Source organism: Labrus bergylta, chromosome 2, assembly GCF_963930695.1.
Source record: "Labrus bergylta chromosome 2, fLabBer1.1, whole genome shotgun sequence".
Taxonomy (NCBI): Eukaryota; Metazoa; Chordata; class Actinopteri; order Labriformes; family Labridae; genus Labrus; species Labrus bergylta.
Window position 1 is genome coordinate 31,487,984 of NC_089196.1, and position 27,521 is coordinate 31,515,504.

The 27,521-nt window shown below is 41.2% G+C and overlaps 3 protein-coding genes across 10 annotated transcripts in view; 1 reads left to right on the top strand and 2 right to left on the bottom strand.

Annotated features, from left to right (window-relative positions):
• Positions 1-155: 155 nt before the first annotated feature.
• Positions 156-6,044, top strand: ccdc117 (coiled-coil domain containing 117). Of its 2 annotated transcripts, XM_020655695.3 has the most exons (6): positions 156-426; positions 644-764; positions 2,241-2,288; positions 2,429-2,719; positions 3,503-3,649; positions 4,671-6,044. In XM_020655695.3, exons 2-6 carry the CDS (start codon positions 670-672, stop codon positions 4,903-4,905), a joined length of 816 nt encoding a protein of 271 aa, XP_020511351.2. In that variant the 5' UTR covers positions 156-426; positions 644-669; the 3' UTR covers positions 4,906-6,044. The 2 variants fall into 2 exon arrangements, with proteins under 2 accessions (XP_020511351.2, XP_020511350.2); XM_020655694.3 differs by lacking the exon at positions 156-426 and having other exon boundaries at positions 448-764.
• On the bottom strand, positions 5,734-17,469 carry si:ch211-102c2.8 (trichohyalin). 4 transcript variants are annotated; one of them, XM_029281578.2, is made up of 26 exons: positions 17,333-17,469; positions 17,122-17,244; positions 15,411-15,974; positions 13,556-13,633; positions 13,356-13,451; positions 13,127-13,234; positions 12,945-13,026; positions 12,754-12,874; positions 12,536-12,628; positions 12,346-12,458; positions 12,173-12,221; positions 11,949-12,068; positions 11,146-11,259; positions 10,841-11,032; positions 10,527-10,601; positions 10,253-10,354; positions 9,992-10,174; positions 9,774-9,905; positions 9,442-9,674; positions 9,215-9,341; positions 9,031-9,114; positions 8,720-8,934; positions 8,553-8,579; positions 8,008-8,083; positions 7,724-7,921; positions 5,734-6,850 (listed from the first exon to the last, which is right to left on the bottom strand). In XM_029281578.2, the coding sequence occupies exons 1-26, from the start codon at positions 17,457-17,459 to the stop codon at positions 6,791-6,793; spliced, it is 3,492 nt and encodes a 1,163-aa protein (XP_029137411.2). In that variant the 5' UTR covers positions 17,460-17,469; the 3' UTR covers positions 5,734-6,790. The 4 variants fall into 4 exon arrangements, with proteins under 4 accessions (XP_029137411.2, XP_029137412.2, XP_029137410.2 ...); XM_029281579.2 differs by having other exon boundaries at positions 11,152-11,259; positions 11,949-12,071; XM_029281577.2 differs by having other exon boundaries at positions 11,949-12,071.
• A 2,033-nt stretch (positions 17,470-19,502) lies between these two features.
• Positions 19,503-27,521, bottom strand: part of osbp2b (oxysterol binding protein 2b) — a 61,347-nt gene continuing 53,328 nt past the window's right edge. For 3 of the 4 annotated variants that reach the window (XM_065951673.1, XM_065951672.1, XM_065951674.1), the window contains 3 exons: positions 27,266-27,486; positions 25,604-25,621; positions 19,503-24,470 (listed from right to left, as the gene is read on the bottom strand). In XM_065951673.1, coding sequence (XP_065807745.1) covers positions 24,328-24,470; positions 25,604-25,621; positions 27,266-27,486 — 382 coding nt within the window. In that variant the 3' untranslated portion in view covers positions 19,503-24,327. The remainder of the gene's footprint in view (positions 24,471-25,603; positions 25,622-27,265; positions 27,487-27,521) is intronic. The other variant, XM_029281581.2, reaches the window with a different exon arrangement.

The following is a 27,521-nucleotide window of genomic DNA, read 5'->3' on the forward strand; positions in this document are numbered from 1 at the left end:
CATAGTGTTAACACAACAAAAAAACGTATCTCATGTACATTTATTAATAAAAACATTTCGCTGAGACTGTCGAGTGAACCGCTAGTCAATTATAACTCCATTTCCCACAATGCACCTGACGTGACATACGCACGTTCTAGAACGCTTTGAGACTTTTCTTGCGCTCCTCACTTTTTCAGAATGCCTAGCTAAGTCAAGCTAAGCCCAGCCTCCCTTTCCTCCGCAGGGGGAGCCGTCATTTGGAGACTGGTTAATGTTTGTAGGCAGAGTCGTGTGAGTTTAGTTTGACTTGAGGATGTAAAGCCGAGCGCTGAAGTGTTGTTAATCACTGGGGATAATTCCGAGTGACAAGTCGATGTGTTGGGAAAACAGCTAGCGAAAAAAAAATCAACAACAAAACAACGAAGGGGCAGGGCAGCTACACAGGTCTGTGCGTCAAGTGAAGCTGTGTGTTACACGTTATCCGCTGTTTAATAATAACACAACACTGTCATTGTAGCTAGCTAGCTGGCAGCTGTCACATATTTATAACTTCATGCGTCATGCAGGTTTTCAAACAGAACTTTAATCATCTTACTGATCAGTTGTGTGTGCAGGAAGTCATTCATTTACTGGACCAACATGCACCCCTCTGCTCCCACAGGCGCCGAGCTGGGCTTTCTGCCTGCCATGTATTCATTTTCAGGCCCAACAAGCCTCCCTGAGTTTGACCTGGGACCCCCCAGCACGTCTGGACACCTGCAGAGAGCAACGAGGTCCAACAGGTATGTAGAGAGGGGGGGGGGGGGGGGGACCTGGATTTGAAACTTCGATACAATACTAATACAAATCTATTGTTGAGATAAGTTGTGCAAGAATATGCAAAGCTCTGATATAGCTTAAGGTTTTTTTCTTGTTTTTAAATTAACCAAATTTGTTTGCAAACTTCTGCAGACTGTGTTACAGCCAACCAAAATAAGAAGACACAGATTGAAAGTTATACCCAGAGCTTTTATTTAACATAAATTCTCCCCCAATATTTTCAAAAAAGATGAAGAAGGATAACTAAAGGGTCCGGAGACTGCAGCCAAAAAAACAACAAAAGATGGGACGGTGCTGAGCAAAACTTGAAATGGGCCGTCGACCCGCTCAGCACCTCCGCCATAAAACTACCTAAGAAGTAAAACTCACCTTAGAGAAGGCAAAAGACAGAAAACAGGACTATCCGAGATCTCAAGCCCCAAACTAAAATAACAAAATCCTGCAATCTAACCATGCATGAGAAAATAAATGAACACCTATGTGGGGGGGGAAGGATAAAGTCTGATGCCCAGAGAGCGTGTGTCCCTCGTGTCTGTCCTACCTGCTCCTCTAAATTCCCCAGAGAGACAACACAGCATGTAACAACTGTCTAAATCATACAAATACATTGGCAACATTTCAATACCACACAAATACATGTTTCCTCTCCTACATACAGGATATGCCAAGTATTTAAAAAAAAATGTTTTCATAAAAAGTGAACCTGTCCTCAGAGCTGTAAGAGACATGAACGTAACTTTTTGCGTAGTAAAGGAAACACTCGCACTTCAACCGCTCCACAGGTGGAGGTCGCTGCTCTCAGAGAAGGACGCTAGGCTGAATCCAAAGAAAGTACTTGAGCACACAAATCACTTATTGAGGTGCAAAGGACTTTACTTTTGAACGCACACTGCGACTTCCTCAGAGATAGACTTTTGCAAAAATAGGATTTAAGAAACGTGAGTATTTGCCGACCTGTGAATTTGAAGAGACCACAGCTGCTCTCTCAGGTGGCAGCTTTTAGTTAAAAACAATAAGACAGTGGACCTGTAGGTGTTTAAAAAAGATCTTACTTTAGGATACTATTGATCATTAAAACAACAAGAGATTGTATCGTTTTAAAACATGTGGTGTCAAAGACTTATTAAAGTATTGAATATTTGACATACTTAATTTAAAGGTTACAATTCAGTCCATACAAAAATATCAAACAGCATGCACATCGGAATAGTTGAGTACTTGGTGCTGGACAAAACACATATCCAAAGATGGGAAGACAAAGTCTGCACACCAGAAGCAGCTCCAATAAACATTTAATGGGAATTAAGACCACATGTAATGTTTGAGGTCCTCGCCCTCCATCAGACATGAACATGATATGATATAATTCTGTCAGAGATACACTGGAGCACAATTAAAATATGTTTTCAACCTTTCAACCTGTTTCCCTCCTTCTGAAGCTGGGAGACTAGATGCCTCAGGAAGCATCGGAGGAGAAGTGATGATGAGTAAGTGAGAGATGCACAGGAAAGATAATCCTACCATTTACTATCCATTTGAATATATATATATATATATATATATATATATATATATATATAGTGTGGTCACCAATGAATCATATGATGAATAATTCATGTTTTTCCAGGGGATGTAGTGCAAAGAGGAGGAGGTTAATGTTTGAGGCAGAACTGGACATTTCAGAGAACTCAAACACCAGCAATCAGCACGACTGGCCTGCAGCAAACAGCTTCTCTCATCCGTCTACACAGCAAACCAGCCCTGCTCTTCCACAGCCCGGTCCAGAACCTCAGAACGTCACTCTGCCTCAGCCCTCCACTTTGCCGCGGTCCGACTCTGCCGAGGCCCGACCTGAGACGGAGAATTCCTGCATGGAGGTAGAGGCTGCTCAGAGGAGACTTCGGGAGATAGAAGACAGGTATGTAACATTCAGGCTGTGCAGGACTTTGCAGATACAGTTTGTTTGTCAGAAGAGCATGTCGATCAGACATCTCTTGACTAAAATCCAACATCCACTGAAATCTGTTGGACAAAAAGAGTAGCAATGCAAACTGTACCAATTATTACTCATCCTGTGTGAACAGAGGTGAAGAGGCTGTTCAGGAAGTCACTGCAATACCTGCTGCCGATTCCATCCAATTAGAAAAATAAACGTATCCTAGTAGGTGAAGTTCTATCAAATGCATAGATTAAGAGTTTAGGTCAAAGTTTACTGAAGGGTAGAGCGAAGAGAATATTTTAATTGACATATTGTTGACAATATAATACATTTATTTCCAATTTATGTTGACAAAAACAGCTTATGTAGAAAAGTACTTCAATACTACTAAATACTTTCCTAAACAAGCTGTTTTAAAACAAAACAATCTTAGTTCCCAAACTTTTAAACACATTTCAAATCTTCAGTCATATTTTGAACCAAAAGCTGTTACAAGAGTAACCCTTACATTTTTGTATTTAACGGCGCCAATGTATTTGTGCAATGTAGACGGTGTGTTTTAGTTTCCCTGAATTGTTTTGGTAATTAAAAATTAGAAATTAACAAATATTAAGAGCTTAGCACTTCTATTTTTGTTACCATGCCATAGAAACAGATATCAACATGTGGATTTTTCCTAGAATCATATCAGAGTTTCGAAGTCTGATCTGTACTGATGCCTCTCTTCCTTTTTGTGAATGCTGTGATATTGATGTTTCATAGAATAACACTGGAGGATGACGATGAGGATGAAGACCTGGATGTAGAGCCAGCCCCCAGACGGCCGATGCTGGTGATCTCCGACAGTCTGAAGGAGGGTCTGCAGCGCGGCATCAGCGACATCCTGCCGCACACTGTCGCCCAGTCTGTGTATGTGTCATATTTGATTCTTCTTCCTTTGATAAAATCTATCCTCCTAAGCAGGAATATTAAGAACAAAACTGTCCTCCACGAACAGTCCGACATTCCCGAAACAACATTTTTAACAGTATTTTGAATTTATTTCCTTTTCACTTCATTTATGTAAACAACTGTAATAAGTGGAATTCAAGGATTTTAATTTTGACACTTACAGAGCGACCAATCTTTGAAAAAAAGTGAACAGCCATCTCTGGTCAGATGAAGTTTAAAAAGTCTGAACTTTGTCTTTTTAACTGAATGTCTGACCTTTAAAATCTGCCTTTACATCCATGGGGAGCTGAAATCAAAGTTGTTTTGTTGCCTAAAGCCGGGCTCAGTCTACAGGATAATCGGGCCGATTCCCCTTTCCCAACGATCGCGGGGTCGTTCCTGACTCGTGGCTCCTCAGAACTAATTACCTGCCCAGATTATCTTGTAATGAGAGTTGTTTAAAGATCCAATCCAAACATCCTAGATCTGCTCAAAGGACATCAGGACAACCTGATATACATGTATATCAAACATGTTTGATATTTAGGATTTCAAATCTTGATGATTTAAGTCATGAAAAACAACAACACCCACAGGCTGCTTTCTCGATGCCCAGCACTGACAGAAAAGCCGGACAGCTTGAGTGCCGAGAAAATTGAATCCCTAGCACGAGATAATACAATATATGTGGTTAAAACCATTTTAAACACATAAACAAACACACATACGGTCATTGTTCTGAACCGTGTTTTATTCTGAAAATTAACCAGATGTTTTAATATTGTTTCGGTGTCAGACTTCCTGTCCGGCTCAATCTTTTTTTTTGTGGTGAAGAAGCCTTGTGTATCTGTTGTGGATGGACTGCCGGAGCTGAGACGGAGCCAGTGGAAGCATTCACATCAGCTCACAGGCATCTGGTGGAATTTAGGCTTTACTGTTACCCAGCAGGAATAATTTGTTATTTTTTAACATCTATATATTTTCTTCCTCCTTCTTCCAGGAGCCATTCCTGCATGGAGTTGGTGTTGTGGCGGCCCCTCGATGATCCCTTTTGTCGAAAGCGAAAAGTCTCGTTACCAAAGCCGCGTAAACAACAGACAGTGACTCTGCAAACGCCATGTCCGTCTCCCACCCCTCACTGCTCCCTGGGACCCTCCAGTCCACCCGCAGACACACACTCTCCTGTGTACAGCTTTCCTGTGGTCCACTCTGGAGAGGAGGATATGGAAATGTAAACGTGCTCAGAGACTTGAAAAGACTAGAAGAAGACTCGGAAACACTTGAAGTTAGTCAGTTTGGCATGTTGGTTTTTCATGAACATCGTTTGCTGTTTTGAAGGTGTTTGTAACAAAGATTTAGCTTTACAGTCCCTCGGTTCGATGTCTTGAGTTGAATACATGCAACTATACCCAATAGCCAATTTTATATACTTACATCTCCAAGGTGACCATAATGAGGTGAAGTTCCTGTAACGTTCGGCATTAAGCGTTGCCCTTACAAATGAGGTAGTTTGTACATAGTTTTGTAAAAGCCTGGCCAACAAACAGACTGATGTGTTGTAAATATCGTTTGGTTAAACATCAGGGTAAAGAAAATTAAATTTTGTACAGTTGTTATGTTCGGCTTCGGAGCGTCATTAACACAAAAACTTTGCCTCTCAGTGTTTAAATATGCTGGCAGTGTGACTTCCTGCTTGCAGTTGTACTTGATGTGTTAGAAAATCTTCCTGTAAAGCTTAGCAAGTACATCATCTGTGAGCCTTGAGGAATTTGCCAAGAAGTCAATGAAAAGCACCTTTTTTGTGATTTGATTGTATTTTAATATTTACATCGCCAGAATGGGAAACTAGCCATAGTGTTATTACTTTTTTGGTTTTTAATAAACTCTTGCATTGTCCCTGGAGGTTTGAGTTTAGCTAGAATAATCGTTTTGTTGAGCGAAGCTTGTCTTTTAATCATTACATTCAGTACATGAGAAAGAGCAAAGGTCCAAGGATTGACCCCTGTGGAACACCACAAATGATAAACATACATTAGTGTAGAAAACATCCAGATGAGTCTTAGTTTAGTTACAGTTTTTATTTGACACAAACAATGATTAACTGTCCTATTTAATTTTAAGGTTGATTAAAGACAATCAATTGCCTTGACTGAGGATGATTTTATTTATCAGCTCAGCATTAGTTCTGAAATTTAAAATACTGCACTTTAAATCAGACGTTCTCAACTGGTGGGATGGGACCCAAAAGTGCGTCGCCAATGTGTGCCTGAAAAAGAAGGAAAGTACTTGTTTTGTTCTGTCACAATTTATTGCACCTGAAGTCTAAACTGCACTATTTTTCATTAAATAAATCTGAGTGATTGACATTTCTGAAGATGTTCTGAAAATTTGGGTCATGATTTCTAGTTGAGGAGGTGTTGGTGGGTCCCGAGGCTCCATCAGTTGAGAAGCACTGCTTTAGATCATAGGGGAATCACCTTTTAAACAATCTGGCATTGAAGCCCCTGTGAGGAACTGGATCTGGTTTGAGTATATTTTGGCGCACCCTTTGGACAAAGCGGTATCTCATCTCTTGGATTATTTCGTCCTCTAAATGCATAAGTAATGTTTTATAGATGATCTGATCCTGTTCTCTTTTAACAGTCGAATGTAGCACTGGTCATTATTCATCTTTGCCATAAAAATCGTGGAAAAAGTATTTTTTGACAAGTCTGTTTCAGGAACTTTAAAGTCACATTCAGATGACCTAATTAGACTCATTCAAATGTTTACATCACATTTCTAATTCCCCTGAAATATATATGGGACTTTAAATATTGTGTAATTGAACATGCAGTTACACTGATGATTATACAAGGGAACTCTCAGCTTTACGAGGTTTTTAAGTGACATAACTCACATGATCTTCAGTAAAATGTCACATATCAGCTCACTGTAACCTTGAGCTATAAAATCTGAGAGGAATGTGAACTTGATGACCAAATCTTTAGATGTGTCATTTGTCACCGTGACCTGCTATCTTCAGCACAGTAAATGATTTATTTATGTGGCCACAACAAAAAAAAAACTGCTTTAAATGCAGATTTAGAGAACTTTATATCACAGAGAGGTTTCAGGTCCTCAGCTTGAGACCGTCCTGATCGACGACAGGCTCTGAATCCCAGAAATATCTTGAGTGATCTATAAAAGGAGACATCAGTAGTGGTAGTTACTGTATGAAGAAAAGCACAAATGAAATGTTTAAATGATAATGAACACAGTAGCAGGCGGATTCTGAGGATGCTTCTTGGACAGTGAATGTTTTAATTAACAATTCAAAAATTTCAGGATCGTAAATTCAGCAAATGCAAAGCGAAGTTTATTTATTCATTTAATCCCCAGTTAGCACTAACGGTGATTTTAATTATAACAGGGTTAAAACAGGTCTGAACGTCCAAGACCTTAACCGCTTATAACAACGAGGCAGAAAGATCAAGATCAAATCCAACTCCTCACTTGCATTCCTCAATAACAATCATTTAAGAAGCAAAATATACGAGATGCAGCTTGAAGATGGATGATAAAATGTGTGACAAATTCTGTGACGGAAGCAGCTCTCCTGTTTAAATCTTGTCCCAACATAAACTTCTAATCAACTTCTCTGAATACTCGGTGAAAAAGCTTTTACTTTGAAATGTATTTTCAACCTAAAAATGCTTACTGGGGAATTTTTTAAAGATTTATTTTTGGGCCTTTAATGGAGAGACAGGACGGTGGATAGAGTTGTAAATCAGGGGGAGAGAGAGAGAGAGAGAGAGAGAGAGAGTGGGGAATGACATGCGGGGAAAGGAGCCACAGGTGGGATTCGAACCTGGGCCGCCCGCTTGGAGGACTACAACCTCTATACATGGTACTGCTCCACCAGCGCCCCTTACTGGGGAATTATGCATATATGTTTTAACTATCTGGGTTATTATCTGGGGTATTAATTAAGTGCTTATTATGTTTGCAGTGCTGTTTGGACTGATAGAGGGGAGGGGAGGGGGGGGGGGTAATAATAAACAATGTACTCACTGTTGTAAGATAGGATCCTGACAGATCTAAAGGGGTCGTATTAGAAGACTTGGGGGTGGAGGTGTAGGCCTGGTTTTCTACACGGAGCTGCTTCACTCTGCTCTGGAGGTAACGGAGCAGCTTAAATGAGGCGACGTCTGACGAGCTGTGGGAGGCAGCAACGTGGAGGGAGGGAGAGCAAACTGGAATCTGAACCTCCTGATGGGGAGAAGACACAGGTAAAGAGGTGATGATGTTAAAATGACGGAGCTTCATTTCACAAACAGGAACAGTGAAACATTTACCTTGGCACAAGGCATCACGTCTTTGTCCGGCCTCTTCGGTTTCCTCGGAGTCTCTTCTTGGGTCTTTGATGTTTTTCTGAAAAAAAAAAAACCAGACCTGCTTTTTAAAGGTTGTTAGCGGTGGATAATTAACATTGCTGCATGAAGGAGTGAGAACAGTTAAAGGCAGGGTTGGTAATTTTTTTAAAAACTAGCATGATTTTGAAAGTAGCATTCCCTCAGTGCGTCGTCTGCACCCCCCTCCCCTCTGTGCTCCATCTGAAGCCACGCCCCCTCACTTACGCACACGAGCTTACAAACTGCTACAGCTGACTGCGTTCCTTTTTCAGAGAACATGAGTTATTCATTTCTGTCAGGACCTAAAGACAACTTCAACCAGAATCTTAAAAAGTGGATCTGGAGAAAATTACCAACCCTGCCTTTAATACAGGTAATGTTGAAACCATGTTATAAAATGCATGACAGTGAGTGAAGGTATTTCATGCTCCTATATGGACAGACAGTTAGTATGTAGTCTAGTCTTTATGGCTACATAGACCAGTTACCTGCCCTTTAACAACTTTATCTTGCACCTGTGGGAGAGACATTAGAGCACACACTTTGTTTAAAGACAGGAGAACAGGTGTGCTTTGTTTATTTCTGACGGCATTTTTTCAAGGAAAAAGGCAAAAAATGACAACATCTTAAAATCCAAACAATGTTATCTGCTCACCTCTCCAGTTCAGATGTCAACTCCTCCTCAAACTTGCACGCCAGACGCGCTGCAGTCTGCTCCTTCCACTGAGCCATGCTCCTCTGAACCTGTCTGAGCTCCACGTCTTTGGCCTTCAGCTGTTTGCGCAGAGACGCTGCTGCTCCTCCTCCTCCTTCAGCTCCTCCATCACACATATGAGCCACATTCAGACTGCTTAGCTCCTCGATGTGCTCCTGCAGACACAAAAACAAAAACAGGACATGGGGTTGTTTTTGTTTGTGGGAGTGGCACTGACATGAGCTACACATACAAAGTGTTTTGGTTCAAACCTGAATGAGACGCTCCTTTAGTGAATCCATGGCCTGGTTTCTCTCCATCCTCAGCTGTTGCCTCTGTATACTCAGTTCTCGCTCCTGAAATAGAAAGACTTTAAAGCATGTATTCACGTGTAGATTTATTAGGCTGTATTTGCAAACACCAGGCTCTCTGCAGTACTGACAGTCTAAATAATACCTTGGCTTTCCTCAGCTGCTCGATGGTTTCTTTCTGTGTGTCAAGCTGCTGGTTTAGATGACGTATAAGATGCTTCAACCGCTCTCTTAGCTTCTGCAGGTTTGTTAAAGCCTCGGCTACTGTAGAGCTGCGTAAGGATTAAAAAGTAGTCTTCAAAACACACTGTGCTGTCTGCGGTGTGTCTTTAATAATCTGATATGTATGCACACTAGAGCAGGAAATCAAACCTGGGGGTTATTTCCACAGAACTTTGTTTGGCTCCACTCTGCTCCACTAACAGGAGGAGATGTTGGCACTCCGCTGTGAGCGCCCGGGCGCAGTGCCGTAACTGCTGATCCAGCTCAGCTGTGATTTCATGATGGCCACTCTCCCTCTCTTCAAGCATCAGCCGGAGCCTGTCAGCCTCTCTCTCTGCCAGCTGCACAGCCTGCTCGAGCCGCTGCGCTGCCCTCTGACTCTCCTGTGACCACAGAACCAAAACCATGTCAGCTTTTCCACTACACCAAACCTCTTTATGCGCCTGCAAATAATTGCTCTTGTGTTGTTCTGCTGCTTGCACCTCTGCCATCTGTGTCTGCATCTTCTGCAGCTCAGCCTGGTGCTCCTCCTTCAGAGATTTACAAATTACAGCCAGCAACGACTCGTGCTCTCTCTGCTGCACGCTGCTCTCGCTCTCCAACTCCTGCACCCGCTGTCAGGTGAAAAGAAAAATCATGCAAAGGCTGAATGCACATTTAGGAGTGTGATGTCACATGTTGTGGCTGCATGTCACCTCACTGTTTTTAGCTCAAGCACTTTATGTTGAAGAGCCGATGTTTTGCTCCTCTCTCGCTGCTTCTCGCTCTGCATGCTCTCCAGTCGCTTTCTGTTCTGCTCCTCCAGGATCCCACAGTGCAGCTGCCAAGCTTCCACTTTTTCTGCCTCCCACTTCCTCCTCGCCTCCTCGACTGCCTCATGCACCTGAATGGGAGCACATACTGTATCAGTCAATCCCGTCAAACAATTTGTCATACTTTAGGCTGTGGATTATCCAAGTACCTTTCTGCAGGCTTCTACACGCAGCTCCTCTTCACGGTTACTCGCATCCTCCTTCTGCTGCTCCAGAGAATCCCTCAGCTTCCTCACCTCCTCTTCTCTGAGCTGCGAGGAAGAAGAGCATATGTTAACACCTAGTCCTGCGGCCTGTTTTTTACTTACAGAAGAACATAAAATTTAAATAGCAAAACTGAACTTAACATTCAATAAATGCAATATTGGCAGTGCTCGGTTTAAACAGCTAAACTCATTATCTTGTTCAGTGGAAGTTACTAACCTTGATCGAACTTTTCAAGGACTCAATGTGCCGTGTGAGAGAGACGGCCTTCTCTGCTTCACTCTGCTTATTGACCTGAGGACACATCAAAATGCTCTGTGCTAAATCTGCGCCGAAGAATCAACAATTCAGTTTTGCAAACATGTCACATTTTGGATAAGCTGCACATGAGCCACAGCCAAATCTGCATTTCCCTGCTTCAACTGTGCCTCCTGGATTGATTACTCACTCACTTAATTATTCATTACTGAATTATACATTTGAATTAACATACCATGCCTTGTGGACCTGGTGAAGTTTGCCACAGTACTTACCGTCATTCTGTGGACTTGCTCCTGGGCCTCTTTCAGTGCATTGGAGTGCAGAGTTTGTAAGCGTTGTAGCTCCCCCTTCAGTCCATCTCTTTCTGCTTTAAGGACCAAATGTTGCTCCTTTAAATCAAGCAGCTGCAGCTCTCTCTGAGCCAGCATCTTCTCCAGGGTTCCCACTCTGATCCTATATTCACCCTGCAGTAAAGAGATACACCCAGAAAACAGAGGGATCAGTCAAAAAAAAGTAAGTGAACAGAAAGTAAATATTAGATTATTTGGTGTTAAAATAAGATCTTGTTATTTGCCACCTCCACCTGATCCTTTTTCTGCATTTGTTTCTCCTCCAAACATGCACACCTGGTCCTCAGTATGCTCTCTGCGTCTGTGACCCTCTGCAGCTCCTCACGAGTCTCCTCCAACTTCTGCTCCATGATTAGATATGAGCAGAGGAGGAGAGAGGTTTACATACATGAAGAAACACCGTCTATCACACAAAAACAAGTTCTTCTTCTTAAACAATATCTACAAGGAGAAAAGCAAAGCTACTGGTGCATCAATTACAGTAATCATGACAGCAATATTTTTGCAACTTTGCCTTACTGTATAAGAAAATGACAATAGGCTCTTTCACTTTTTGATGGGAAACACACCAACCTGTACATACTGATCAACTTCCCCTTTGAGGTATTTTAAAACATGATCAAATCAAGTCCAAAAATGAAGCAAACAAAACGAAAGCTGAAACGACCTCACAGAAATGTTTTGTAATGTCCTCATCATTTTGTGGTTAAAACTGCATCTATTTTACACGGAGGCTCTGAGCAGACATGCATCTATACTTTTTATTTTACTCATTTTTCCTGTGACCATAAGACATCTGGTTGTTTTCTCAAGATCTAGACTTATTTATTTTATATCCTCTGAGTTAAAAAAGCACAAAACGATCAAGAGTTCCTGCAATGGCAGCATGGTATGACGTGGCCTGTTACAGTTACCAGACTATTGTTGTGGTTTCTAGCTCACCAGAAAGTTATCCCGTTATCACAAGAAAACAAGATTTATTATCTCAAGATAATTATGGACTGAAAAAAAGGGTCTGAGAAAAAAGTACTTCTTGCATGGACTCCAGCTTCTCTCGTGCACGCCTCTGCTCAGCAAACAGTTCTGTTTTGGCCGAATCCAGCTGTCTGTCCATCTCCTCCCTCTCCAACACAGTCATGACCACACGGGGCTGCTTGTAGAAAAGTGGAGCAACAAAAAAAAGGTTAACAGTGTTGATAGAAAAAAATGAAAATGTGTGAACGACCGAGTGGAGCTGTCTTCCATGTCTCTTACCTCGACTGGACAGGCTTTCTTCTGCCTCTGCATTTCCTGCAACTGGCAACTAAAACAAATGTAATATTGCATTACTAAAGTATAGGACTCTTCTTCATACTGCACAGGATGATGTAGTGTGATGTTAACATGCAGCTTTGTTCAATACAATCAGCAGGAGTTTGATTTTATACCTTATAGAATCTTTCTCTGCTCGGTGGTCTCTCAGAACAAACTCCAGCCTCCTCTTCTCCTTGTCCATCTTTGTTGTCTCCACTTTCAGAAGCTCTAAATCCTGCAAGGCATGCTGGGTAAAAACACCAATCAACTGTTATTGTTTTTGAGACAGCTTTTTGATAAACTTCTGTTTATGCAACACTTTACCTTTCTTCTCTGTTGAAGATGGGAGAGAGCTCGCTCAGCATCTTTTACCTGAGTCGTCTTCAGCTGCAGTGACTCCTCCTCTTTCTGACATTTCTAAACCAGACGCACAGAAACCACTTCAGTGATGTCTCATATACACGCACAAGGGAGGCTTAAATATTTAACACACCTCCCACATTAAAGGACGATGATAGTGGACAATGGAGACTTATTCTCACTTGTTGGAGTGTAGAGAGCCGCTCTCTCGTCTCGGCACAATCAGACAGCATCTTCTCTGAGCTCCTCCTCCAGTGATCCATTTCCTCATCTGTGTCCTTGTCCTCCAAAGAGCACACGAGTCTGCAAAACCATGCATCGCGTTTAAGTTGGAGAGTCACACACACATTGGTGTAGTGCAGGGCAGGTTTACCTGTGAGTTTCTCTTTTATTACGCTGTGATCTACGGATAGAGGAACTTCTGTTGTCTCTGTTTCCATTCAAAGAGCTTTGCACTTTTAAAAATACATAATGACACATGTAGTTAGATTTAAAGATTGGATTTTGAATACTGTCTGAATTTATAAAGGAATACACAAACAGATGTGTCTTTACCGGAGGAAGGTCGAGGATCACTGTCTTCCTGTGTTTGTGAGTCACACTCACTCTGGTTGCTACTGAAGTCATCCATGCCTGTGACAGACTGAATGAGAGAGCGCCATCCTGTGGAGGAACATATTAATGGTCCTTTTCTTATTGTTAATTTTCTCTTCGATTGTTCATGCTGTTAGCTGTTGCTCTGTTAATGAGACTTGCTTGCCTCTACATTAGTCGAGTCTCTCACCTGGGCGCCTGTGGATGTGCAGCCTGACTTGCTCCGTGCAGACTGAGTCGAGGTCACTGTCAATGGACACCGTGTCAAAACTCCTCACAGGCACACCTGTAAAAGACACAAGCCGCCTACAGTCACAGTTTTTAGGATGTTTATGTCAGGGAGGATGAACAAGGCTGTGTCTGAGGGTGTGAGTAGTCTGTGCAAGGTACCTGCCAAGCACCTGGCCTTAGGAGAACAACTGGCAGACTGTCGCTGAGTCTCATGTTCAACCTCTGCTTTAAAAGAGACTGAAAAATAAATAAGAGGAAAAGTTTAAAGATGCAGGCTCGAGTGCTATGGAAGCTGCTATTTCAACTTCTTCCTACTATGTATAATTGCTGGTACAAACAATATGCACCTCAAGTTATAAAGGTTCAACCGACTGTATAGAAAGACGGACAACATGACAGCTTTCTAAAAGTGAAGCTAAAACGTTCGGAGCTGCCCCTGCTGACTGGCTGCAGTATAGCTGAAAAGCTCCACCTCCTCCATGATAACAGATGAGAAATGGGTTAAGCTATAAAACCAAAACACACATTCACACATCACATTTTGTTTTTCTTAAACCTGGTTTCTGTCAGTATAGTTTGTTCTTAACATGCTGTTGATGTCTAAGTGTTCAATTTTCAGAGAAGTTTAGTCTTAATTAGTTATTTGATGCGCAAAAAAAGGGTCAGCTCTGTTGACAAATGTGGCTCCATATTAGCAGAGTACAGGAGGACCGGTGAGGGGAAACGTAATGAGCACTAAAATAAGAATCATTGTACTTTTCATAACCATGAATGTGCGACATAACAATCTGTTCCGCTAACTGTACTGACCTGAGGGATCTTAAAACGTAAATGTTTTATTGGTTAGCTAAATGTATGTTTTGGTTCGACAAAGGACGGTAAGTCAAAACCAAAACTCTGACTCCAAATGACGTCACTAGTGCAAGATCAAAGCACCCGTTACAGGGGGTATCTTGGCTTCATTTATATACAACAGGAGAAGGTAGAAACACATTGTCCATCTTTACATGCAGTAAAAGGTTAAACCCCCTTCAGAGCATGAATCTTTATCAGAGTATGTATGCTTGTAAAGACTAATGCTCACTCAAAAAATAAAGAAGGTGGGGCACAGGTAGGGTAGTGGTTAGTGCGTATGCCCCATGTACAGCGGCTATAGTTCGGCGGCCTAGGTTCGATTCTGACCTGTGGCTTCTTTGCCGCATACCGTTCCCTACTCTCTCTCTCCCTGATTTCCAACTCTTATCTCCTAGGAAAAATACGGTCTGGGTGTTAAATTCTCTGCTCTCTAAGCATCTATTGCCAAAAAAAAGAAAACAAAATAAGTGTTGGAGCTATTTAATTGTTGTTAGAATGAGTTTTGGTATTTAGTTTATCAATATTTGGGTGTTGTTGTTTATTTAATTATTCTACACGTTTTCTTTATTTAGAATAGATTTTGGGTAATATTTTCTTTTGCTAGTTATTTGTTTAGTAAATTTAGTATTTTTGTTAGGTATTTTGGTAACACTGTGGGCACCAGAGGTTATTTAAGTAAGAGGCAGGTAGAGGACCAGCATGCACCTGGGTGGGATTATGGTTTTTTAATCAGCACAAGAGAGGCAGCAGGAGCCAAGATTTTCTTTGTTCTTTTGTTTGCGTTCTTCAAATAAACTTCAGATCTCCTGCATGGACATTGGACTTCTTTTGCCTGCGTACATCACATCCCCCATGGTGCATCAGTGGTCATTTGATTATGTTTGATATTACTTTATTTAGATGTTTTTTTTGTTTTTGGACAAATAGCCACTACAATAAGTGTTTAATTTTCAAGATACTCAGGTAATGTACCAGAGTGATGTTTAAAAAGACATTTTTGCATGGTATTAAAAGTAGGTAGTAAGGGTAGTAAGTAGTAAGGTAGTAATCATCAGGGGAGCATGAAAGTGAAATATTGAAGTTTTCTCTCTATCCTCATGTGTTCACTGCATGTTTGACATCTCTTTATCTGCTCAGAGTTTGTAAAGGGAATACTCACTGCTGTTATCTTCACCGCGCCTCTCTTGTGTTTTGTATCTTCCTCCAGCGTCTGCTCTCTCACTGCATGACATATTTACTGCACAGCTGTCAGACAGACGTCTCCCCGGATCCTTTCTCTCAGATATCTTCTTTGCCTCAGAATAGTGAGCAGTCTCTGTGTCTTTATTAATCCTCCCAGTCTGAGCTGTTTCTCCTCTGTCAACATTAAGAAAACCTTTCTGCTGTGGTTCATTCTGCAAAGTGTCACAGTCTGATATCTCCGCCCTCTCAGGCTCTTCTTCTGGGTCTTGCTGTTGAATATATCTCTCTGGAAATGCAAGTTCAACCATCTCGTCTCTGAAGCGTGTGATGAAGTCCTCGGTGCAGATGCTGTCTGAAGCAGGGTGGGTTTCTCCTGCCAGACCTCCGACGTTACAGGTGTCACCGAGCAGCTTCTCGAGCCTCCACATGACCTGCTCCCTCTGAGACTCCATGTCCTCCTCGTCTCTTCTTCTCCTTCTGTCTGACTTCAGTTCAGTTTCCTCAGGAGTGACAGGACCTCCCCAGCAGCTGGAGCTTCTCTCTAAGGGGAAGAGCAGAGGAGAGTTTGGGAGCTGTTGTGAACAGAGAAAGCTTGATTTGTTTATGACGGCTGCAGACAGGAGGCAACAACTCTCATACCAACGAATAGATTACCAATAACCCTTTTCTCAATCGCACAAAAGCTCCTAAAAATGTCCCCTTATCTTCCAGTGAGCTGCATGTGTGAACACAAACGACCACATTTTTCACCCCTACTTTATCCGGCCTCAAAGTTAATTTAAAAAACTAAGACAGCCTGCCCTTGAAATTTCCTGAGTGGCTTTACACATGTGCCTCACAGACGGAGAGAAGGGTCAGGAGTCTTAGGAGGCAAGACATGAGAGAGGACGCCACATAAGTCAGAGCGTAATGTTTTACCAAGATATCAAAGACGGCAAAAGGAGCAACAGAGTCCTCCTTGATGTAATCACAGTAAAAAACGATTGAGTGGAAAAGATCAAACTGACAGGCAGAAAAGATTATGAAGTAGATGTATCATACGGACAGATATCGCACCACTCGCAGGATATAAACTTCATCACCTCTGTCATCATCAGCTCACCTCGACTTCTTGTAGAAAGAGGGCTCCTGATACATGTTTACATTTTATTCATGTCAATTTTTGTAAACAAACCAACATCAGGATGACAAAAAACCCTGCTGGCAAAAAGATTTTTTACTACTCTATCAATGAAAATTATTTCTCTAGATTCAACATTCAATTTATTTTTACTTCCTTAATATACGTTACTCATGTAAATTAACATTACTTTGTACAGCACTTTGTACAACTGTGGTTGTTTTTAAAGAGCTAAACAAATAAAGTTGGATTGCATATACTCTCAGCATCCATGCGAGCAAATTGTTGCTCCTCAAACACACAAAAAGAAACAAGGTGTATGACAGAAACAGGAAGCTAGACAGTGAAAAACAAAGCGCCCATGACAGAAAAAACACAAACCTGTTAGGATCCAGTTATACTTAAGAGTTTAAAAAAATATAAAACATAAAGAAAGTGCTGGTACATTAGATGTAGTAGTGCAATGACGTAAGGAATAACAAGCTGTAAAAAGACACATTTCCGTAAAGAATTGGCTTTAAAACAGCTTCAGGTTTTTCCTGTAATGAAGCTCATGTTAAATTGTTACCCGATGTTATCTCCATCGTCGGAGTGTGTATCAAATCAAGACAAGACATGGGAGTGTCGTTTGTCTGAGTTGTACTTCCAAGGCCAGTGTCTTTGCTCAGGGATTGACTCCACCTGAGAGGAGCTAGAAAGACACACAATCAAAAAAACTGATTATATCCAGGAGGGGATAAGAACGTGATATTAGGTGTTTGTTACAACTTTAAGTATACCTGTATCACTGCAATCACAATCCCTGGAAGTTGCATGACGCTTCTGAGGCTGGACCTGCTTTAAAAAAACAGCGTTCACTGTTTTACAAATACATGCAAGCGTAAAAATCGCTGGAAATCTGATCATCACAGACCTGCAGCTGTCCGAGCTGAGCATCGAGAGCATCCAGGAGAAGGTCACAGTGGTCCACTTTGAGAGTCGGAGGTTCTTGTACCAGGTCGGAGATGTTGTCATTATGATCTGTGAAGGCAGACAAAACAAGTACATAAGAGTGGGTGAAAGTATTCATAGATTATTATGTCCTGATGATAAAGCTCAGACCTGTGTAAAGCAGCGTATCCGTCTCTTGTGTCTCTCTCTGCACTCCGTCACAGTCTGTTTCGGTCATTTCCTGAGGCTGGAGACAAATGAGCAGACACTCAGCAGGACCATAAAAACACGACGTCCCTGTTTGTCCACCAGTGGTCTGACTGGGCGGTGGGCAGTCATGAGGAAGGTGGGGGGGGGGGGGGGGGGGGGGTTATGTTACACAGTTGTCCAGGAAACCAAGACAATTTAGCTTGAAGCCAAAGTGACTCCTTTTTACTGAGAAGACTATAAATTCCTCTGACTCTCCCACTCCCCCAAACTAACATTAAGTGAACTGAAGACAACTTTTTAAAACAGGCAATTTAGTATAAACGTCCAACTATTAACTCTTACCATTAAGGTATTATTATTTTTAAGAAAACAAAGTAATTAAACAACTCTAACATGTATTTAATGTGACCAGGTAGCCCATCAGTAGATGTTGATTTGCTATATGTTAGCTAGCTTTTATAAGAATAAAAACATCACATTTAAACTCCTCGTACATTCCACAATCATCAGATTGAACTAAACTCAACATAACTTACTTTGGGAGGACTTTAAATCGATGCTGAACTTGAGTCTGTGGAGCTGGAGGACAGAGACGCTGCTGCTCCTGCTGCTCCGAGTCCTGATTGACAGGAGCGTCAGTTGTTGCCATGGAAACGGCTAAACAGCTCGCGACCACATCAGGGAACGAGACGCGCGCGAAGAGCGGGAAAATGAAACAAGGCGAGGAGAGAAATGGCGGCATGACAGTGTGGGCTTAAATGTAGACAAACAAGTTCTAGGAGTATTATATTATTTTTAGCTTCCTTAAGTGAGAGTAGAGTTTGCTTTCCTTGTTCTGTAAAAACCTGTAATATTAGTAATAATAATAATAATAACATATCCTCTGTAATATTAGTAATAATAATATTATTAATAATAATAATAATAATAATAATATATCCTCTGTAATATTTACAGTCTATGGTAAAAACAAAAACTCTCCACTTCTTCTTGGTGTTTTTATCTGTAGTATAGGTTAGTAGCATAGACTGTAAAAAATAAGTAGTCGCCTATAGGACTAAATGTGGCAAAATCATTGTCTTAACTACAGCGACACAATTATGGAATTGCTGGTTCCAAATATTAATATTTCATTAAAAATAAAAATACGGAGCTCCAAATAAATGTTAACCAAATACTGTAAATATAAACCAAAATGCAGTGAATAGTAGGCTAAGGAGTCCCTGAAGGCCCAAAAAGTAAAACAAAATGTTATGCCCACAACTTAAAGGCTTTATATGTGATTGTTTGATCCAGCAGATGTCGCCCTTGAGCACCAGCATGAAACCAAAACAACTCGCGCTGCATTGTTGTGTTAGCATGCTAATGCTAGCGATCTTTATTATGCTGGTATCTTCACACTGCATGTAAATTTACCTGAAATGAGCGTGATCTAGAAACACAGTTAAGCAGTGAGTACAGTATGTTATTCTTCTTTTCTCTAGTCCCTCAATTAAACAACTTTTATACACGAGGGGAGGAGTCAGCCGGCCGCCCGGGCGATGTAAACAAAGTGAAGATAGGACTCTGAAAACTCTGAAAACATCACAGACAGTGGGACTCGGGTGTTACACCCATTGTAGACAGTCATGACTCACAGAGTTATTTTCAGAGGATATACTTGATTTCTATTATATTTAAGAGTGAAAAATCACATAGAAAGCCTTTATTATCTTGTGCGCACAACATATTATACTTAAACCACATATTATTTAAATCTATCCCATATTCCAGGTGTTGCAAAGAGAGGAAATAAAGCAGACAAATATCCAGTGTCAACAATAACATCTTTATTATAATCTTTTTCATTATTATGTCTTTGTTATTTAAAGACAATGTTTTAACAAGTATAAATTAAGGGAGAAAATACACAATTTAAAAAATAAAGAAGCAAAACCTCAGTTAAATCCGCAGTAACACCTGAATTTGGGGACTAAGAGTAGTAATCAAGGCAGGTCGATCACATTTTGACCCCCTGTACCAGGCCGCTGTTGTGATGTGTCTCGTAACTTTTAACATCCTGGTTTAAAAACATCACCGCTGTGTCTCGCCGAAGCCGCGAGTCACAGTCCAAGGAGGAGCAGGGTATCGGTTTAAAACAAGGCAAGTCTCCCTGTCTTCATTAGCTCACACCTACTTCAAAACTGAGCAGCATCGAATGAGAGGGAAATGTGTGCCGCTCGAGCACACAAATCGAGCTCATCATGCGTACAAACAGTATGAAAACACCAACATAAGAATAATGGCACCCGTGAGAAGGTAGAAATCAGAAGAGAGAATAAAAGCATCAAAGTTAAAGCTAAAAATCACACCAGAGTTAAGAGTAAGAGTTAGGTGATGTAAAGACAGAGATGATGAGAAGGGGTTTACATTACAACCCTCTGAGATAGGGAAGGCAGACGAAGAGGTTTGTTTAGTCTACAGTACGCTCTCCACATACACTTTGGTTGTTTTTTTTTCCCTTTCTGCAGGAGGCAAACAGCTGGATCTGTTTGAAGCAACAATGACCGTGAAATGACAAATCTACGCCTCGCTGCGTTATTGCTACGGCTAGCCTCTAAAACTGTACAGTTCACCTCACTGGTGCTGAGGTCGTTTGGAAATACATCGATTTAAAGATATGATGAGCTCTCCACTGTCATTCAAAATATAACCTGTATTCTCAAATATAAAATCATCTCAAGAACAATATATTAAAGTAAATCTTCAGTAGCTTCAACTTGATTTTTCACTACGGCTCAGCAGTGATCAGTGTTCTCTCATGTCGTCAATGAAACAGAATTACCTCTAAAATGACACTTTTCAAGATAGAATAAACTAAACACCTTGCCTTTAAACGTGACCATCCTCATATCTGACATACTAGAAAGTATTTTAAGTGTATCTGACATTTCTGAAAAACTTGAATCGATGTACAAGATGTCTGATTCTGTGTGAAGGGGAATGGAAAAAGAAGCAAAGTAGTAGTAAGTCAAACTGAAGGACTTATGAACACACTTATTTGCCTCTCTCTTTTTTTGCCAAAAGTTAAACAAAGGTTGATACCACTCTCATATCTGTGTGCTCAGCATGATGCTGCTTCAAGTCTGGAAACAGGTGGAAGCAGCTAACCTAGATACAAAAGAAGAAAACAGTAAAAACCTGTAGCAAGTGCCTAAAGCAGGGGTCATCAACTACATTCAAACTGTGGGGGCCGGACTTTAAAATGTGTTTGCACATAAGCCCGACATCTGTCAAGCCCGATGTGAAGAAGTTGGTGTCACCTAATTCGAGTATTTCCACCTTGGGATTTTATTTTTTTATGGGTATTGTTTAATCACCCGAGAATAATAATCTGGGGGTCTGGATGGGAAGCTTTGGGGGGCTGGATGTGACCCGCTGGCAGCCAGTCGATGATAACTGCTCTGAAGTTCACAAACTAACACATCAAAACTTGTTTGTCATTTGTACACATAATTATCAGCCTAATGTGCGATATCATTTCAAATTGGCCGGAAGCTGTGACTTCCTGTAGTTAAAAAAACAATATTTTGTCCTCGTTATCAGCTTCAGGTGGATTTTGATACATTTCAACAAAGCCAGGGCCGCTGTTTCACCCTGTTTCCAGATTTTATGCTAAGCTAAGCTAACCAGCTTTACCGATATGAGAGAGGCACCGATCTTCTTCTCTTAAAGAATAAAAAATATAATCCCCCCAAATGTAGAATTTGTCCTTTAACCGTGTCGTTCTTCACAGAGTATTGAGTGAATGATCAAACTGTGCTCATGACAACCACAGTTCAAACCTAAAGAAATCAAGAGGGAAGAAGAAGAACCTTTGTTTAAAACAACAATAAAAATATATTATTGTCACACAGACAATTATGCAATCATTAAATGTCAAACGTTTTAGTAGCTTCATTATTTTGTCAGAAATTCTCCTTCACTCTAGGTGAATATTTGATGTTTCATTTATTTCCTTTCTTGGTGCTTTTAAAACGTCTGTAAGAGGGGAGAGACGTGTTGATCCATGAAATCATCACTGAACCACCAGGACTGATGTGAAAGCATCGAGTACTCTATAAAAATATTTTCAATGTGCTAACACATTTAAAAAACAATATAAAACAAGAAACCTTCAGCCTATTAGAGGGAGCGTCAGATTAAAACATCCGTCTGTACAGAATCAGTCTGGATTCAAATCAAAACCTTCAAGCTCATTCAGATGATTTGCTGCACAGATAAACTTATTAATACTCAGATTAGTATAATTATTCTTCAATTTACAATATCATTCATTTATCACAAAATATTCACACAAATAGACGAGGTGGTAGATACGATACCTCCAGCCCTGAATTCTACATTCCTAACAAGAATTACAAAAAAATACCAACTGGTTTTTCAAAAACGCGTGTCGCCAGAGACGTGTAGTGCACAGGTCAGGGGACTCGTTCCCTTGTTCAGTCAGTTAAAGGCAAAAGACTGAGGGTACCTTCATGAGCTGATCCCAGATCAGCTTGTTCATGAAGACGTGGGTGACAGGACTTCACGATGTGGAGTGTGTGGAGCGTCGGCTGACTGCACAGAGCTACAGGAACCAGCCCTGTCTGCTTGGCTAAACCTCTGAGCTCCAGCCTCGCATGAAGTCCTGCTGGAAACCTCTGAGCTACAAACTAGAGACTGATGGAGGGTGTGCAGGTTCACAGGATGTACTGGGTGGTTAACACTGTCACTGATTTGATGCTTTGTGTGATTATTGAGAACGATTTCACTGCAAGTAGTAACAGGATACGGTATGTGTTGCTATGGGAGAGCACCAGAGGACAAGGTAAAGTACACCTACACATCAAAACAGAGATATGCACTAATGCAAAGATTAATTTCAAAGTGATATGAGTGTTTAATGCTGCACTGCTAAACGTCTGACAACGGCAGAGTTTCTAATTATGATCACTAATGGAAAATGTCTGAAGCCTTTTAAATAAAAATGCCCTGAAGCATTTGATTATTTTTCTACATGGACTATAATCTACTGACTCCTGGTCTCGTGTACTGAGAGGAAAAGTCATGTGACTGACTGAGTGTTTCTCTGCAGATAAAGCCGCCTTGATGCTTATAAAAAAGTTTGTCAAATCACATAAAAGTTGTTTGTCATGAAGATCCAAAGTGTTTTAAAGACGACTCCTGATATCAACAAACAGATAATAGAGTTTTGATTCAGTGTAGTTTTCAAAAACACAGCTCATTCATGTGTTACATTAGTTTGAGTTTATTGAGGGCCAGATTTCTTTCTGTCCAGCCGTTATTACAAGACGTTATCTTCCTCATTTGCCCAGTTTGTCTTCTTATGACTTTTGATTTAAAACGTTTAAAAATTTAATATGTGTAAGACCACACTAACCGAGACATACTCGAGGCCAGAGTGCTCTGAGACCGAGACAAGACCGAGACCAAGGCAGGGCAAGACCAAGACCATAAATATCACAAAAAAAAAGAATCTTGTGCGCAGGGGGCGTGTCACTCACACTGGGAAGGTTGCAGCCGTAACCCAGGGATACAAATCAAACTACAAATTATTTAAAGTTATTAATTATTTTAGAAGAAAAAAACGTTTTCCTTCTAATCCCAGTAACAACTTAATAGCCTTTCAGTGGTGGACTTGACCGGTCCAGTCTGAGACCGTGACAAGAGACCCAGTAAAAATGCTTTCAATTCCCAGACGAGACTGAGACCTTCAAAGAGTCGTCTCAAAACCACTCTTGGTAGTTAAAGACCGACATATATGAAGAAAAATTGACTTGCAATTAAGAATGGAAAAGATGAGCAGCATGAAATAACATCAAACCATAAAGAAGCTGAGATTAAAAACATATTGTCCTGTCATATTAATTATCTGCAGTAGTTGCAGCACTTATTTGTTTCTGAAAGTCTTAGTTATTAAACACTTTGGATCAGCGTGACTTTTAGATTTAATGCAACTGACATAAATGTCTGGACACCATTAGCAGGCTTCTTTCTCAACGGGGCAGCGATTGACCATTTGCAATGATTTCTGCAAAGAAGAGATGGGTCTGGTTTAATATTTATAAAGTGTGCATAATCTCAGTAGCGGTAAATAAAACGAGGACATGAGGACACTGTTTTGTTTTGTGTCCATTTATGATTTTGTCCCTGTTTATTGACGGTTAATAATCTGGAGCTGCTTTGAAATGGGTTTCTGTCCAATCAGTTTTAAAATTGGGTTGAATACAGAAAAGTGCATTGTGGGTAGGATTTAGAAAAGCACCTGATTTCAGGGGTGTGCAGGTGCCTTTTATTGTGTGGGTGCTACAACTCGAGCACCACCTCACATCCACACATGATCTCACTGCTGTTTCAGTAACGCGTCAAAGAGGAACCACTCTTTTCCCCCCGGAGTAGAAACAGAACGAGAGTGCACATTTGGAGGTACGGTGTAATCCGAGAGCGTGTCAAACACACACACTCTCGCGCTCAAACAAAAAGGTCCACAAGGTGCTCACGAGCCTGCTACGCCCTGTTTTGCTTAAAGGAGTAGAGGCAGAGCGGCGCCCTGTCCACTGAGGTTAGAAAGGATCCGGGGTGAGTTCCTGGGTTAGAAGATGTCAGGACACATGCTCCAGTCCTTTTTCTCCTTCGCCTCCCAGTAACCTCCCTTGTACACAAAGTTTGTCTCTCCAGTGACCGAGTCTCTCCTCTGGTGAAACCACAGCGGCTGGTAGCCTTCGTATTCTTTACCTGCAAGAAGAAGAACAGCTGTCAAGTCAGACGCCTTCGTTCCATCACACTCCAGTGTAGAAGCCACACGAGCAGGCAATTCACAGAGACATCGATCCTCCTCCATACATACAGGAGACGTCTATGTATGGGAAGCAATCAACCGCTGCATTTGGGATGGTTCCAAATGTTTACTGATGAAGTAGTTTAACGCTTTAAAGGCTTTATATGTGATTTTTTGATCCAGCAGATGTCGCCCTTGAGCACCAGCATGAAACCAAAACAACTCGCGCTGCATTGTTGTGTTAGCATGCTAATGCTAGTGATCTTTATTATGCTGGTATCTTCACACTGCATGTAAATTTACCTGAAATGAGCGTGATCTAGAAACACAGTTAAGCAGTGAGTACAGTATGTTATTCTTCTTTTCTCTAGTCCCTCAATTAAACAACTTTTATACACGAGGGGAGGAGTCAGCCGGCCGCCCGGGCGATGTAAACAAAGTGAAGATATGACTCTGAAAACATCACAGACAGTGGGACTCGGGTGTTACACCCATTGTAGACAGTCATGACTCACAGAGTTATTTTCAGAGGATATACTTGATTTATATTTAAGTGTAAAAAATCACATAGAAAGCCTTTAAGTGTCAGTTATCATGATCATGTTGAAAGTGAAAATAATGATTTGAACTCTGGAAAACCCAGAAACTCAGTCCAAGAAAGTACAAAAAAAGCAGCTTTCTTACACATGAAGGTTTGTTCTTAACTGTGTTTAATGGGCATGTTGTTGCTCCCCTTGAGGTACGAGGGTGACAAAGCAGTGCAGAGAATCGCCCTGCTCATGTGGCGTCGCCGCAGCACACTGGGTGTACTTGTAAGAGTTTAGTTTCAACTGTTATGTCATGTGACTTATTATTTGGAAAAAAAATCTGCATGACAATGTTACATGTGTGCAGGAAAAAAAGTCTTTGTTTTCCCTGAGTTATCATCATGAGGGGATATCATGCAGTTTCCCACACAGAGGCAGAACACACAGAGGACACACAGGAGATGGTGTGTGTGTGTGTGTGTGTGTGTGTGTGTGTGTGTGTGTGTGGGAGTGAGTGTGTGGGAGAGATGCACAACAGAGGGGCACAAGGAACCCCCACTCACCAGAGTCATAATCACACTCTGACCACCAATAGAGGGAGGAAAAGAAAGACAAGTCATAGGTACATCGAATACAGTCTATCCTACTCACAACACACACACACACACACACACACACACACACACACACACACACACACACACACACACACACACACACACACACACACACACACACACACACACACACACACACACACACACACACACACACACACCACACACCACACACACCACACACACCACACACACCACACACACACACACACACACACACACACACTCTGTGTCGCTCTACTTAAATGCTGCTTTCTTTTTCACTTTAACACACAGAGGGCTTTAGTGGCAGTAGATCTATTTTACACCATGATGATAACATTTTCCAGCGATCTCATGATCAAGAGCGTCCCGGGCGGTGGGCGGTGATCCGTATGAGTCACGGCTCAACTGTGATCCGTCGCACCACTGAGGCTCAGTTTTGAGTCTCTCTGGGCTGTTTGTCCCAGTAATAACTATCTGGACATGCAGCTGTCAGCTTTAATTAGTGTTGAATATTGCTCTTGCAGCTGTGTATAAATCCATGAAGCCTGACTGTACTTCTGAAGGTTGGGAGGACCAGCTGGTTCAGGGAGTATCTTTCCGATTTCATAGTTTTTTTTTACGATATTTCTACTAAAGCCTAACCGATTAATCGTCCAGCCGATAACATCGGCCGATGTTAGAATATACAGTGACTATCGGTAGCGGCTAATTTTACCACATATATGCGCTGATAATTCAAAATGCATTTTATTTGAGTATCGTTGGATTACACTAGCAGTTCTCTTTCACCAGCAGAGGGCGCTGTATGGATTACAACAAGCATTATCACTCTGTCTCAAGTGGTGACGCACGGACTGTACATGAACAGTTACTTTCCAGTTGAGTGACCATCTTTTCTTCATTTTATATCTTTTCCAAAAGTGTTTGATGACGAAGATCTAAAGAAGATATCAGATGATAAATCGGTATCAGATTTTCTCTCTCTCCAATATCAGTATCGGCTCCAAAATGTCATATCAGTCGGGCCCTAATTTTGACAATCTTAAACCCAGAAACGTTGTCTAGAATGTATTTATTTCATCACAATATTTGAATTTAGTTTATGACAAATAATCTGTTTTACATTCATTTGAAATGTGGATATCTCTTATAGGATATAATAACGATAAATCTCAGATTTGATTTCTGGAAAGCAGCTAATCAAGAATTCTTGTTCTTGCAATCTGGAAGAAAACCATTTATTGTTGCAAAAGTCATTCAAAGTTCACCCAGACTCTGAAAGAATAATATTAAAACTGCTGACTGTTTTATATTACGAGTTCACCTCATCGGGTCCTCGGGGTCATAATTAACTTTTCTCCTTGAGCCGAGTCTTTGATCTTTGGCTTTTAAATAAGAAAACAGGTATTTTCTGATTCAGTGCCTTATCTTTTGTGCTGATTATTCAATTTCAGGCTCTAACTCACCTAACGTCGCTGAAGCAGAAAATTAATGGGACTTCTACGATAGCGCCCCGGGATGTCCTTCTCTTCTCACATTTTTTACTTTCTCCTCCCTGTCTGACTTTTTGTTTCCTCAGCACTTGCTTATCAAACACATCACTTCCTGTTCTTTATTTCATACCTTCATCCAGAGCGTCTGTAGCCTCTGCTTCCCTCCTCCTCCTCACAGCTCTTTGCTTCTCCTCCAGCCTCTGTTTCTCTGAGTTTGCTTCATCCCATCGGCCTTCCTCCATCAGCTTCTGGTCCGGTCTCAGCCGGCTGTCGGTCCGTCCCACTCCGTCCTCCTGCTCGTTCAGGGTCAGGGCCAGCGCTGAGAAGTAGTACATGTTCTCAGCGTTCTCCCTGAGAGAATAAGGGAAGTATTATAATCGATGATA